The 13,390-nt window shown below is 42.5% G+C and overlaps 1 protein-coding gene across 3 annotated transcripts in view; it reads left to right on the top strand.

The window, feature by feature from the left end:
- The first annotated feature begins 319 nt into the window (after window positions 1-319).
- CRAMP1 (cramped chromatin regulator 1) overlaps window positions 320-13,390 on the top strand; it is a 49,305-nt gene continuing 36,234 nt past the window's right edge. Inside the window, exons 1-3 of one of the 3 annotated variants that reach the window (XM_021529626.1) lie at window positions 320-662; window positions 2,909-3,258; window positions 12,226-12,419. In XM_021529626.1, the coding sequence (XP_021385301.1) occupies window positions 2,910-3,258; window positions 12,226-12,419 (543 nt within the window). In that variant the 5' untranslated portion in view covers window positions 320-662; window position 2,909. Of the gene's footprint in view, window positions 663-2,311; window positions 2,441-2,908; window positions 3,259-12,225; window positions 12,420-13,390 lie in introns of those variants that run through there. The other 2 variants (XM_021529625.3, XM_021529624.3) reach the window with 2 other exon arrangements.

Here is a 13,390-nt window from a genome sequence, read left to right as displayed (position 1 = left end):
CCGCCGCCCGGCAGCCACAAATACTGCGCCGCATGCAAATCACCCGCTCCTGACCAATGGAATCCTGGACCCCATCCAAAGCCCTCGGCTAGAGGGCTCTCCATTGGCTTTTCTTTCAGCCAATCAACAGCCAGATCTCGGGATTCACCCCCACCCCTGGCGGACACGCGCTGCCTCCTCTTCTTCCGCGCGGAGCTTTCGTCACGCGCCCCGCGCCGCGCTTTGTTTGGCTCGCGCTGGGGCCGTGACCCCGCCCCCGCCTCGCTCCCGCTCACTGCCGGCCAATGGAACGCGTTGCTTGGGGGGCGGGGAGCGCCGGCGCTCTCAGCTGGGCCCGCGCGACGCGGCCCCGCCCCCGGCCCGGGCAGGGTGAGGAGGAACCGGAACCGCCGCGGCCCCGGCCCGGCTGAGCCTGGCGGCGTTGGGACCGCGGCTGGGTTTCGGAGCAACCCGGGAAAAGAGGTCGGCCCCGCAGCCGGGAGCGGGGCTACCGCCGTCAGCAAAACTGGGAGGGCGGCTGGGCTTCGCGCCGGCTGCCTGTGGAGCTGGCGGGTCTGGGCGCAGCCTGGGGGTGCCTGAAACTGTGGGTGCCGGAACAACCGAGGCAGCCGCCGCCGGCGGAGCCGGAGCGCAGAGGCTGCGTGACGGCATTGATGCGGCAGGTGAGGCAGGGGCGGGGGATGGAGCCTGCGGGGCGGCACGCACCTGGCCCTGGGGAGACCGGCCCGGCCCCGCTTGCCATCCGGGCCGGCCGCGCTTGGGGAACGCGTCTCTGGGGCTCTTACGGGAGGAGGTGGAGGGACGGCCACGAGGGTGTAGACGACTAAAGCAGCTTGGCTGAAGAAATTTTGAGTTAAGGAGAAAAAGGAAAAGGAGGAAGAAGGTGAAAACGAAAGGAGAAAGTAGCTATAACGGGGAAACTGCACGGCTTAGGCAGAATGCTGAATGGAGCCAGCAGTTGAGAAGTGGGGCAGATCCTGCGGTGTGATACTCGGGTCCTGTAAGGAGCTGTCCCCAAGGAGTGTGTCTTTGTTTCCCGCCGCTAATTGCTGGGGGAGGCCAGTGGCTGGATGCATCGCTTGGTTATAACCAAATAATAAATAATAAAACCAAAACCGCTAATTGATAATTCAGTAATAAAACCAAACTTCAAATTATTTAAGCCTTACTTACGCAAAGATTTTGAGCATACACTGTCAGAATTGTAATATTTCTGTCCTCAAAACAACTAGAAACTGTAGGTTTTGATGAGTGAAGAACTAGTCTCTAACTAGTCAAGTTATTCACTGTCAAGTGAATAAATAACCAAATTTCAGTGTGAGTTTAGATCCACAGTTCAGATCAGTTTATTGATAATTTTCAAGGAGCAAAACACTACCCAGCACAATTCTGGATGGGTTCAGTGTTTTAGCTGAAAACTAGTGGGAAAGGTATAATTTTAATAGTATGAATACAATTCATAAGCAGTAACTTAATGAATTTATATGCCATATAATGTTGATGCATCTTTGTTAATTTGAACCTTGTTATCCTGGTGTCAGCCTAATCTGTAGTGATTCCAGTGTTTGTGATATTCAGAATTTCCTCCTCTTGTTGGTTATCTTTTCCCTAAAGAAGTTGGATGGTGGCTTCTGCCATGGTGTCAAGGCAATTGCATCCCAAGTACTGCTCCTTGCTGTGTGCTCTAATTGGTTCTTTCTTGGAAGTTGACTTCTTTAGGACATGCTGTCAGAAATATTTTTACACTCTTGAGGAAAAAACTAAAGAAGTTGTTGGGTTTTAACAGATAATGTGATTTAATGCCTTCAGCTTGTTTCTGATGTTTTGTTCCAAGTATTTGAAAAAAGCCTTCAGAATTGACAGGATTTGTGAAGTCAGCACAGGAAGTGGTCATCCCAGCAACTGGTCCCAGTGTCAGGTCCGAAAAGTCGACAGATGTCTTTGAAAGCCTAAGGATGCTCCCTTGGCACAAGGGTTTAGGGCTGCCCTGCTTGGCCGGGGTCTCTGCATGGCCAGGAGCAACGAGGCAAGGGTGCACAACCGCTGTAGATGCATCTGAAGTTTATTGCCCTCCAAAGTAAAAAAAAAAAAAAAAAAAAAAAAGAAAAAAAAAAAAGAAAAGGGGGAAAAAATGGGGTGTCATTAATTTCCTTCCAGCAGAGGCGGCAGGCAGGGGTGCTGGCCTGGGGAGCCGGTCCCTGCCCGTTCCCAGTGACAGAACAGACCCGGCCCACGGTGCTGCCGTCGGCGGGGGCGGCGGGGTCGGGGCTGCCCGGCGGAAAGGAGCGCGGGGAGGTGCGGGGTGGGGGCGGAGGGGAGCGGGAACCTCGGGAGCCTCGGCCAGTCCCAGCCCCAGACACACACACAGAGGAGGAGAAGCCGCCGCCGCATCCAGGAGCATGCATCCCCCCCCCTCGGCGGGCCGGGCCGCGGCTCCGCGGTGAGGAGAGAGGAGAGCCCCGGGCTCGGGAGCCGCGGAGGGGTGGGGTAGGGTGGGATGGGATGGGGGAGCAGCACTTTTCCGTTCTCCTCCGCTGGCCCAGCGGCTGACGCTCCTCCGGCGCTGGCGAGCGCTGCTACACGCCCGAGTTTGGCCGAGCGATTTCTCGGCCAAGGGCGGCCCGGAGCACTTCGGGACAGAGACGAGGGGCTACCGGGGGCTTCTGGCCGCCGTTTGGGCCGGTTTGAGAGGGGTTGTGGCGGGGCTTTCCCCCTCCCACCCTCGGCACAGGTTGTTGGGTCGGGACAGCAAACGAAAGGGGATTTAGTAACAAACAACGGCGGCCATGTTGAGAGGAATTTCTGCAGCTAAACTTCTCCCCTCTCAGCCCAGGGGTTTTTCTGCCTCCCCGGGGGGCTCCCTGGCCTGACTGGGTTGCCTCCCTCTTTTCTCCCTCCTCCCCCACAGGATGACAGTGAAACTGGGAGAGAGCAGCGGGGAGGAAGGGGTGAAAAAGCTGGGCAAGAGAACAGGAGGAGATGAGGAGTCCCTGGAAGAAGAAGGGGCAGGAGGAGGAGGAGAGGCAGCTCCAGGCAGCAGTAGCACAAAGAAAGAAGAGAAGATCATTAACAACAACACTACCAGCAGCCCCCCACCGAACCCCAGCTTGTCACCGGCCCCTGCCTCTCTCCAGCCCTCCCAGAGCCAGGACCAGCATCATTTTCTCAGGTCCAGTGTCAGACCGCAGAGCAAGAGACTGAAGAAAGATTCCCAGGCATCCTCCTCAGTTGGCAGCAGCACTGCTGGGAAAGGCAAAGGTAATGTGTTTTGACACCCTAAAAACATGCAGGGAAGGGTGATGGCAAAGAGGGGAGGCACCTGTGGGACTGTGGGTTGCCATTCTCTTTCTGTAGATGCCATCTTTTTTTTTTTGTTTTGGGAAGGTGTTTTGGGGCTTGTTTCTCATGGCTGAAATCTTCTTTGTGTCCCAAGGCTTCAGCTTCTCGGCTGCGCACTGTCCTCTCTGCGCTTCCAGAAATGGAGGGTCTGGACATTTATGTGGAGGAGGAAAAATTCTACATTATTGAAGCAAATCTTTAATGTCTTTATTTCATCTCTCCTGAGTTTTGGGAAAATCCTGTCTTTTGATTAGGAAATCAGACTCTAGCTAACTACTCTGTGTAATTAGATGGCTGCACACTGAATTCTGTTCTTGGATGGTAACATAATATTCACTGGGTGCTAGTTAGCATAGGAAAAAAAATCCCACCCACAAGACATTGGTGATTTCCCCCAGTTATTTCTATTATCCAAATAATTATTTTGGAAACAGCAATGAAATACACATATTGACATACTTGTTTCTAAGGTGTTGGGAGTCCTGGTTCTCTATATCAGAATAGGTTGAGCATCTATGTGATTTGAGTTTTTATTAAGACTGATTTATATACATCTGAAGGTTTGTAGGTACAGACATACGCACACCTGCTTTTCCACTTAGCATTGGAGACAAGAATTTAATTTTTTGGCACTGTTTCTAACTTGGAATAGCTGGAAGGCAGCAGGAATATTTAAATATTTTGGTGCTATTATGTGTGCTCAGCAGTGACTGATGACATCTCAGACTGCAGTTGAGCTGTACTTGAACCTAATTTTGGGTATCAGGTGCTAAAGTGCTATTTTCTGTTAATTTTTGAGAAAAACAGCACTCAAAGATTGCATCAACATTTAAAATAATGAAATTTACTCTTGTCTGCTAAATTGAAGTATAATTCCATGTAGCATAAATGTGTCTTGGAGGTTACCTCACTCTTTCCCTCTCAGGGCTGTGCACATGCTAGGCATTAAGTAAGCATTACAGTTACGATAGTTTTGTGTTGCCATGATAAATCAGTGCAAATGGGGATATTTTAGTTATTGTTATATCAGAAAAATATTATTGAACTCAGTTGCTTGGCAGTTGGTATAATTGACTAAAATATTTCTAAATACCTTAGTAAGTCCTCTTTAATCTCTTGAATGTTAAATGAAAGCAGTGTGTAGTGGCAGAGGACAGAACAGAAAGGCCTATATAATTTTTCTTCCAGTTGCACGAAACCAAATAAACAAACAAATGGAATACCCAGGAGTGTTTAGCTATGTATAATTAATCCCAGGATTGTAAATAGTATTAGATGTGAGGAGGTGTTTCCTTGAAATACATCTTGTCTGTGATTCACAAGTTGAATATGTCCATTTGAAATTATTCAATTGATTTGGAAGTCCATACGTGTGTGAACAAGTACATGTGTTTGTGTAAGTGTATATTCATGTTTGTACATGAACATTTATTTCCAATTCCAGAGCAGCATAATGATTTTTCACTAAGAATATCCATGCAATAGGAAAAGAAATTTAATTCACTTTTGCAATTCAGATTCCAAAACAAACATTAAAAAATTACATACAGAACAGGAAATACAAACTTAGTTAGCAGCCATGGATTGCAATCACTGTACCATGTTGTCAGGTTTGGGAGAACTTCTTAAATTCATCAGGAGTGACAGTGGTAGAATTATGACTGTGCTTTCACTTTTTTGATTTTAAGACTGGCCACACCTCTGCCTGGCCAGATTTGGTGTGAATGTGTCCTATTGATTGAATTCTCTGATATGATTGAGAACATAACTGCTAGATTTTGGAGAACAGAGCCATGGAGCGGGGATCCTTTCTAATTTGGGCTCTTTATGTTCAGAGATGCCTAATGAGAGATTTTCCAGGCTTGTCTAAATTCTCCCTAGTGGAATGCCTTGTGATCAGAATTCATAGTGCGCTGTGTTCCAGGCAAAGTGTCTCACAGAGCCAGCTTCTGATACAGAATGAATGGAAGGGTGGAGATGACTAATAAAGATTGTACTTAAATCCTTTCTTTAGCTGTCCCACTAACTTTCACCTCCCTCTCTAAGTATAAAAATGATGAACAGCTGGAGTGCATCAGTTCTGAACCTGGAAGCTTTTGTATTGTTTATGTCAAAGTCAAGGTGATGGCTGCACAAGTAACTCTGACAGGGGCCAGCTGAAGTGACCAGACCATGCCTATGCTTGGTGCAGTGAAACAAGAAACTTGCTTTTGTAATAGGCATTCAATAATGCTGTGTAACCCTTAACATTTTATTGAAGTGGTTCTACTTGTAGAACCTCTGTATTCTGAAAGGAAGACTCTCACTTGCCAATTTCTTAGGAGTGTGATCAATGCACTTTCTTTCAAATTGTAGTTGCTCAGCAGGCGTTGGTTTGTCTTCAGAGAAATTTTGAAAATAGTAATTTTTTTATGTGTGTTGCAAATTCCTTGTTACTTTTGGCATTTATGCTTTTAGGGTCCTTATTGTAGCAGACAAATCATTAATAAACTCGGCTGTAAACTGTAAAAAGAGTGTGCCCACTCAGCAGCTGCTGACTTTTCAACTTTATCTTACTGTGGTTCTGGGAAGCTTGCTCATAGTAATTCCCGAGTTCTGCCTCGTGGAGTGTGTAAACATGCTCCTAATGTTGCCCTGATGTACTCTTTAATTCCACCTTTGAATACTGCCTCTTGTCTTTTGTGCACTGAGATGCAGTTTTGAGTTTGAGGCAAAAATTACATAGGAAGTAGTACAGTAAAATACAGTTTGGAAACTATTTCACTTCAGTAGCCAATCAATTTGGAATTGTGGGAAGGTTTATCAAATTTCCTGCATAAATATCTAAATCTCTACATTTTTTTTAGAATTATTGTCATACTCTGTTCATCACCTTTTAATTGTATTTTCAAGGTTGTAGTCACTACCTCAACTGATGGATGACTTTTAAAGCATGAAGGCTTGAAAAGAAGTCAAGTAACTTGCATGAAACCATAGCAGAAACTTGAAGGACTAGTGGTGTCAAGACAGTTTATTGAAGGAGTTCCAGTGCAGGGAGGTCTGTAGAGGGAGGAGATGTAGACCAATGGAAGGTTGCTGAAAAAGAGGGATTTCTGAGAGTTTGCTTCTCAAACACCAGTATGCCACATAGTTGCTGAGCACAGGGGTTAAAGTGTGTTTTGAGGCTTTGGTCCATGAAGCCGGAGTGGATGGAATATGTATGCATGTGTATGTTGTGACCACATTGATAAAAGGCATATTGGAATACATTGCTACAAAGTACTGTAGATTTAGCTTATAGAACTAGAGTATTGCCATTTTTGTGTTTTTATCCGTTTTCTGAATGCAGAATGAAGTCAGGAAGACTAGCGTAATGGTGATGAGCTGAAGCTTGAAGATGTCTTTCATGCTGTTGTTCTGGATTTATTCCTAAAATGTGTGGAATAGCTTAAACAAGTATTTGGGTTTGTTTTGAAGTAATAATCAGTTATTTTTTGAAAAAGAACTTGTTCAGCTGAAAGCTTAGTCAAATTAAAGTGTTCAATCTCTTTTGGCATGGTATAGAACTTGCTAAAAAGCAGTCTAGTTTGTTTCAGCATGCCAAAATTTCATGTTTGGTAGCATGTGGGTTAAATCAACTACTGTCTTCTGTAGAGCGGATGTAGATACCAAAAAAAACTGATGTATGTACTTACAGTATCTTCTGTTGTATCTTCCTGAGTTCATGGGTTGCCGAATATATTGTAACCATCATTTGGGATGTTATTCCTCCAGCATTTCTCTGGGACATGAACCACTGTTTAAAAACTAGTGGCACAGTCCGTTGTTCTGACATTCTCCTTAATTCTGTCCATCTCACTTGCACTTAGTACCTCTCCTTCCATCCTACCCTGAAATGATTCATTCTTTGCCATCCCATTTACACCAGTTCTCCCTCCTCCCTCCCTTTCAAAGTGGCTTGGGGCTGGGACTCCACAGTCTCTCATCCTGTACTGCAAGAGGAGGATTTTCTCCTTTGGTGCAGTAAGTACTGAGTCTGACAGGTACCTGCCTGCAAGGCTGCAGGATTAAGTGGAACTGAGCTTTATGGGTATTTTCTTCGGGAAAAGCAAGAGAATAGTGATTTATGGGAGATGGGGTGGTGACCAAATGTATAATAAAACATGGAGGCTTTTTATAGCTCTTCTGGGTTAGCTCAGATAGTACTGCCTTTGATACATTATATACTAAACAGATCCTGCTTAGTATAGAGAGAAGCAAGCCTTCAGTATAGCTTTGTTAAAAGGCTCCGGTTGACAATTGAAACTCTCTATGCTTTTAACTCATTCATCTATCTCTAATTTTCTAACTAGTAGCAGTTAGGAGAAGATAGGCGGCCATTGTCTGTGTAGGACAGTTACCAGTTGAGCCTGAGATTAGCTGAGTTGGTCATGGCATGGTACTAAGAATGCCACAGTCACATGTTCTGTTCCTGTATGGGCCATTCATGTAAGAGTTGAACTCCATAATCCTTGTGGGTCCCTTCCAACTCAGGTTATTCTGTGAGTCTGTTGCAAACTTTGGATGTTAATTCACAACAAGAACACTATATGGCATAACCCTGCTGTAAGCTGTTCTAGACTTGCCTTTCTCAGGTGTCCGTGCTGTGTTCTGTGGAGGCAGGATGGAAACTTCCTTTCCAGTTACAAAGTTTGCAAAATGAAGTGTTGACTTGTGGGGAACTTGTCTGTTACAAGTTGGCATTCGCATCCCACGCTTTGGGGAGTGAGTTCAGCATTTGAACTGCGGCAGGCAAGAGTGTGAATGCCCCATCTTGTTTATAAAGGTATTCCCACATGAGTGCTCCACCTACAGTGACTGGTGACACCTGAAGAAGTTAAGATGTTGTGAGCTAAGCCTGTAACCCAGCCTGTGTGTTTGGATACAAGGATGTAGTGAGAATTTACTCTGGGGACTCCAGCTTCTCTGTGTATAATCTGTCACAGAAGACATGAATCAGCTGGCCTGTAAGAGCTGTCAGTGGAAGACTGAAAGGCAAATTCTAACACACTACCTAGAAGGAAGAAGTTGAGGCACTATGAGATCCTGATACTATCAGTGTCTGTTATTTTAAATATGTGTATTCCATTGTTTGTCATTTTCATATCAGATTCTGAAACTGCAGCTTTTAAATGTTTTTGTATAAATTTTTGCAAGTGTTTATGTTTTGCCTTGAACTACAGAGACAGCTTTTTCCATGGGAATGTAGTTTGATATGATATTATGCCAGTCACAGATCAATGACGTTTTAATAATGGGACATGTAGATGGGTAGAGAACACTGGACAAAAGGATTGAATAAGTTTCTCTGGAACACTAGTGTTTTGACCCATGATTTTGTTAGGTGTTGCAGTTCAAATACCGAGCACAAAAACCTGAAGTCTTTGCAAACTGTGTATTAGAGGCTGAGGGAAAATGCTGGGAACTTACATATCCAAATTAATACCTGGTACACAGATGCTGGTGTTCTGGTGCACCTAGGGCAAAGGAAAGGAGTTGTTACAGCTGTAATGGTGTGGACGGCTAATTCACTGGTTGAGAGATGCAAGAGGAGTAGACAGTGGGAGAATGTCCAGCTTGTCTTTGTCTTGTCTCTTCTATAAATGATTTTACATTGAGCAAACACCCCAGCAGGTTGTTAAGAGTGAGCCCCCTCCTTCTCCCCAGCATTCTGCAGCAGTAATTGTATAGCTGGCCTCAGGGGAGCTTCTTGTTTCAATGCATTGATGAATTTTTAAATCATCCATTATTGGAAATTAATAATAGAATCTTCAATCATTAGTGAGGGGATGAAAGCTCATTAGCTGTTCTGTATGTAACGAGAATTGCATACAGCAAGATTGAAGTAATGAATTTATGGGGAGTAATTTATTGATGTACGACTGGTCTTGTTTTTGCTTTGTATCCTGAACTCGTCTGTAGTTCTTTGTTTTAGACTACAGTACATTCCATTGCCGTACCAAGGTTCAGTATACTCTAAGTTTGATTGGGATCACCCAACAATAAATATTACCATGCACAGTAGTAAGAAAGTTTATGCAAAGGAATATAGAGCAAGCGCGTTTGTTTCTGAAAAAACTGAATGGCATGAAAGAGCTCTGTAGATGTGAAAGGATATTCAGATTTTTAGATCTTCATATACAATATTCTGAACAATTGTCTGGATGCTAATTTTTAAAAGAGTTTAAAACGAAAAAGATACTGTTAAAATTCCCAGGACTACAGTTTGTCTTGTGCAATAGTAAGTGTGCATAAAGGAACAAAAGATCACTTATGAGCTACGTGTCCTTTGTAGAAGATGAATTCATGGAGTCCTCAGCATGTCCAATAGAACTCTTCAGTCCATCTTTTACCTACAACTAAAATGTAAATGAAAATTAATTGAACTTTAAATTTCAATAAGACCATAAAATCTTCACTGACACTTTTGCTTTGTACGCTTTTTAATAAGGAAAACTTTATGTGTACCAAGTGTACTGAACAATCTTTAGAAAATTCTTGGTAAGATCTGTTCCTCAAGCAGCTTACTTAGGATTTATTTGCTTGACTAAGTATTAAAAAAAATAAATCCCCCCCCCCCCAGAAACCCCAAACAAAAACCAACCACCCAGCACACAAATGAAACCCCCATATCCTGCATTCATTGTTCCTCTGAAGGATTTCTTGGAAGTTAGGGATCTGTGATCAGAATAGTGACTCTGGACTGAAATCCTGTACCTGGCTTCTGATAAAGGACATCTTTGTGTTGGGAGCTGGTAGCAACAGGAGATTGGAGATTGAGTTTGGGGGCTGACGTGTTTGATTTTCCCCTTCTTGACCAAAGATCTGTATTTCATTACTGTGCAAGTTGTGATATTCCAATCTCACATTTGCAGAATGAGGAAGTGTCAGTTCTGTGTCTGTGTTGGCTTTTTTCTCAGCCGTCTGTTAAAGTGCTCAGTTTTTTTCTTGTGGTTTCCTTTTTTATAAAGGATTTACCTACACAGTGCCAGAATTAAATGGCATAAGTTTCAATTATTTTATCGGTGGCTGAAGACTTTAGGAAGTAAAGAAGCTGTTTATTTCAGAAGTTGTTTATAAGTGCATTTCCTTCTAGATGTCTAATGATTTTTCATGTCTTGCCTTGCATGCTTCCTTGTGGTAGACAGTAATATTTTCAAAAGAGTCAAATAGTAATCCCTAGAATTAAAAGAAACATTAACTCCAAAATAGTCACAATATCGTATTTTATATCAAGTAAATATTTTTTGTATGCATGAAAAAAAGTACTTTCACACCTCTTGCTTTCTTCCAGGTTTGATTTCAAATATTCTCCATTACTTGCGCAAACCACCTTCTCTAGGATTTGGAGAAATATTGTCACCCAAAGGAATTCCTTTCAAATTGCAACTGACTTGTTAAGATTTACATACAAGTCTTTAAATCTCTAAAACATGCTGGGCCTGTAACACCTGATTCTTCTGATACTTAAAAAAAATACTGTTAAAATTGTCAAAGTGGGATCTCTGGGTTCTTGAATGAGATATATATGTATGTGTATATATAAAAAACATATATATAGGGGGTTTTTTTAACCTTTGTCAGGGAAAAAGACCTGCTTCATGAAGCTGAGTTTGAAAAGATAACTGAACTTTTTAAGCCTAAATATGAAAGAGAGAATTATGTTGATACCTATAGAAGTTAAGGAAACCAGTTAGGACCGCTGTATTGTACAAGCTGGGTGTATAAGCAGATAAACTAAGGCAAGCCAATATATCATGAGGTAAAACACAAAACATAATGGCCAGTAACTAGAGAAAAGGAAAGTGTAATGAGCATTCTTTATAATGAGCAATGAATGCTTAGTGTTAAAAGACTTCTGTTCTATTAAGTAGATGTTGGCATTGATAAGGACAGTCAAATCCTAAATAATTTTTTAAAATAAGATTGAAGACAATTCATTTTGGAAATATAAATTACTGGGAATGTTTATATTTTTACAGAAAAAAATGAGTACAATTTGGGGAGTTTGCCTTAGTTTCTGGATTAGCGTTCCGATATACAGTGTCAAACCGGGCATGGTGTTTTGTCTGTAGATTTTCTATCCCATTTTCTTTTCAGATCCCTACTTGAGTAAACAGCAAATTCTCTTAGTTTTATCCAGCATTATTCTCATTTTAGTATTTCCAATCTTCACACCTCTTTTTCCATGTTCTTTGCTGATAACTGACAAAGGGACAATCAAGATTACACCTCTGTGCCTTTTTCTGAAAGCCACAGCAGGATTTGGGAAAGGAGAATGGGTTGAGACTTGCCGTCCTTTGGATAGCTGGAGGCTTCCTAGATGGGCCGTGTCAGAGGTGGTGCTCTGAGGATCATACACTGTGGATCAGATTATGGAAATGCTGATCTATTGTTGTGTGATGAACTAAAGTCCAAATCTCTCAATCCTTCCTTTTTCACAGTTACTCCGGAGGCAGTAGGATCAAGACCAAAGACAAGGTTGTCACTGTCCTACCTATTTTCCTCATGGACATCACTTTGCTCCACTGGTCAGCTCCCTGTTCAGCACTGCTCAGGAGTTTCCCCTGGCTGCAGGGCAGTGACTGCAGACCTCACCAGCATATAAGCACCAGCAGGGGTTATCTGGTAGAGGCTGCTGTGATACATTCCTGCTTATCTGTGTTACTTCTGGAAGTAGAAAATTAAGCCATTGAAATCTTCCCCTTGTTTTCTGTGCTTTGAGATTTTATTCCCATAAAATGAACCTTGTTATTTGCCCATTGTATTTCAAGTGAAAAAGGAGAAAATCCCAAGTTACTCCCTTACCTCTCTATCCATGAATTCTCCTGTTGGTTTAATATTCACCCTGGTCATGGATTTTTACAGCAGCAGATAATGGAGGAAATGCGCCTGGTGGCACATCAGGAATTCCTCCCAGCAATCCTGCTGGGAATTCCAAGTCAGCAGCAAGGAACTTGGGTTCCTCGGCAGGAGAGAAGGAAGAAGGGAAGAAAGTCCGACGGCAGTGGGAGTCATGGAGCACGGAGGACAAGAATACTTTCTTTGAGGGACTGTATGAGGTACATGTAGAAGAAAATAACAGACATCGATGGCTTTGGTTAGAGTCTGGATATTCCTAAAGAAGGTTGATTAGGGTGAGATTGGCAGGAGCAGAAGGCTACTTACAGATGAGCATTTGTAGGGCCATACATGGGGCTGTAAAACAGCTGTCAGTCCAAGTCATATGTTAAAAGTGTCCAGTTTCTTGGTTTTTTTTTCTTTAAATACACAGGAAATATTTTTGAGTTTTATTAATAAATGTTTATAGTAAGTTCAGTTGTTCTTTAATTATGGTTGTTTCAAATGAACATAATTAAATAATGTCCCCATCTGAACATTTAAAAGCAACACACTTGCTTTGTAATAATACCAAACAAGAAAAGCTGCTCTATTCTAAAGAGAATTGTGTTTAATCTTTGGTCCTGAAGAGGCTAGAGCCTGTTCAGTCCTAGGGTTGAGAGACAAGAAAAAGTTACATCATCTTATCTGCTGTCTCTTATGATGTATATGATGGATTCCTGCTTTTCCTCTTCCTGTGATTATTTCAACAGCATATCTGTTTTGAAACTACATGCCAAAGGTAAAAACAAAAGCAGTGATGGGGAGTTATCTTTGCACATGTGCATGTTTTTGAATTATTATTTTTTCATAATACATATGGTATCACATATATATGTTTTCTGGACAAAAGGAGCACTTGAACAGTATTGTCTTTTTTTAACTCCCCTGAATTTCAGTAATATTCCTAAGAATCAAGTAATTTTTAAGTCACTTCACTGACTTTTTTTTGAACAGTGAGGGAAAATTTTTAAAAATTGTTTTAAGGTAGATCTGAGACTCAGTTTGTTCAATCCCTCCTACCATTCATTTTGTGCCACTACCTTTCAGAAGAGGTTTTCATACTTTGTATTTAAATGAGTTCCAACCTTTTCTAAATACAAAAAAAATGTGATAGCAGAAGTTAATGTGTATAAAATCAAATCTTCTGAAA

Source organism: Lonchura striata, chromosome 16 (assembly GCF_046129695.1).
Source record: "Lonchura striata isolate bLonStr1 chromosome 16, bLonStr1.mat, whole genome shotgun sequence".
Taxonomy (NCBI): Eukaryota; Metazoa; Chordata; class Aves; order Passeriformes; family Estrildidae; genus Lonchura; species Lonchura striata.
Note: the sequence above shows the minus strand (reverse complement) of the source record. Positions and strands in the feature narration are given on the sequence as shown.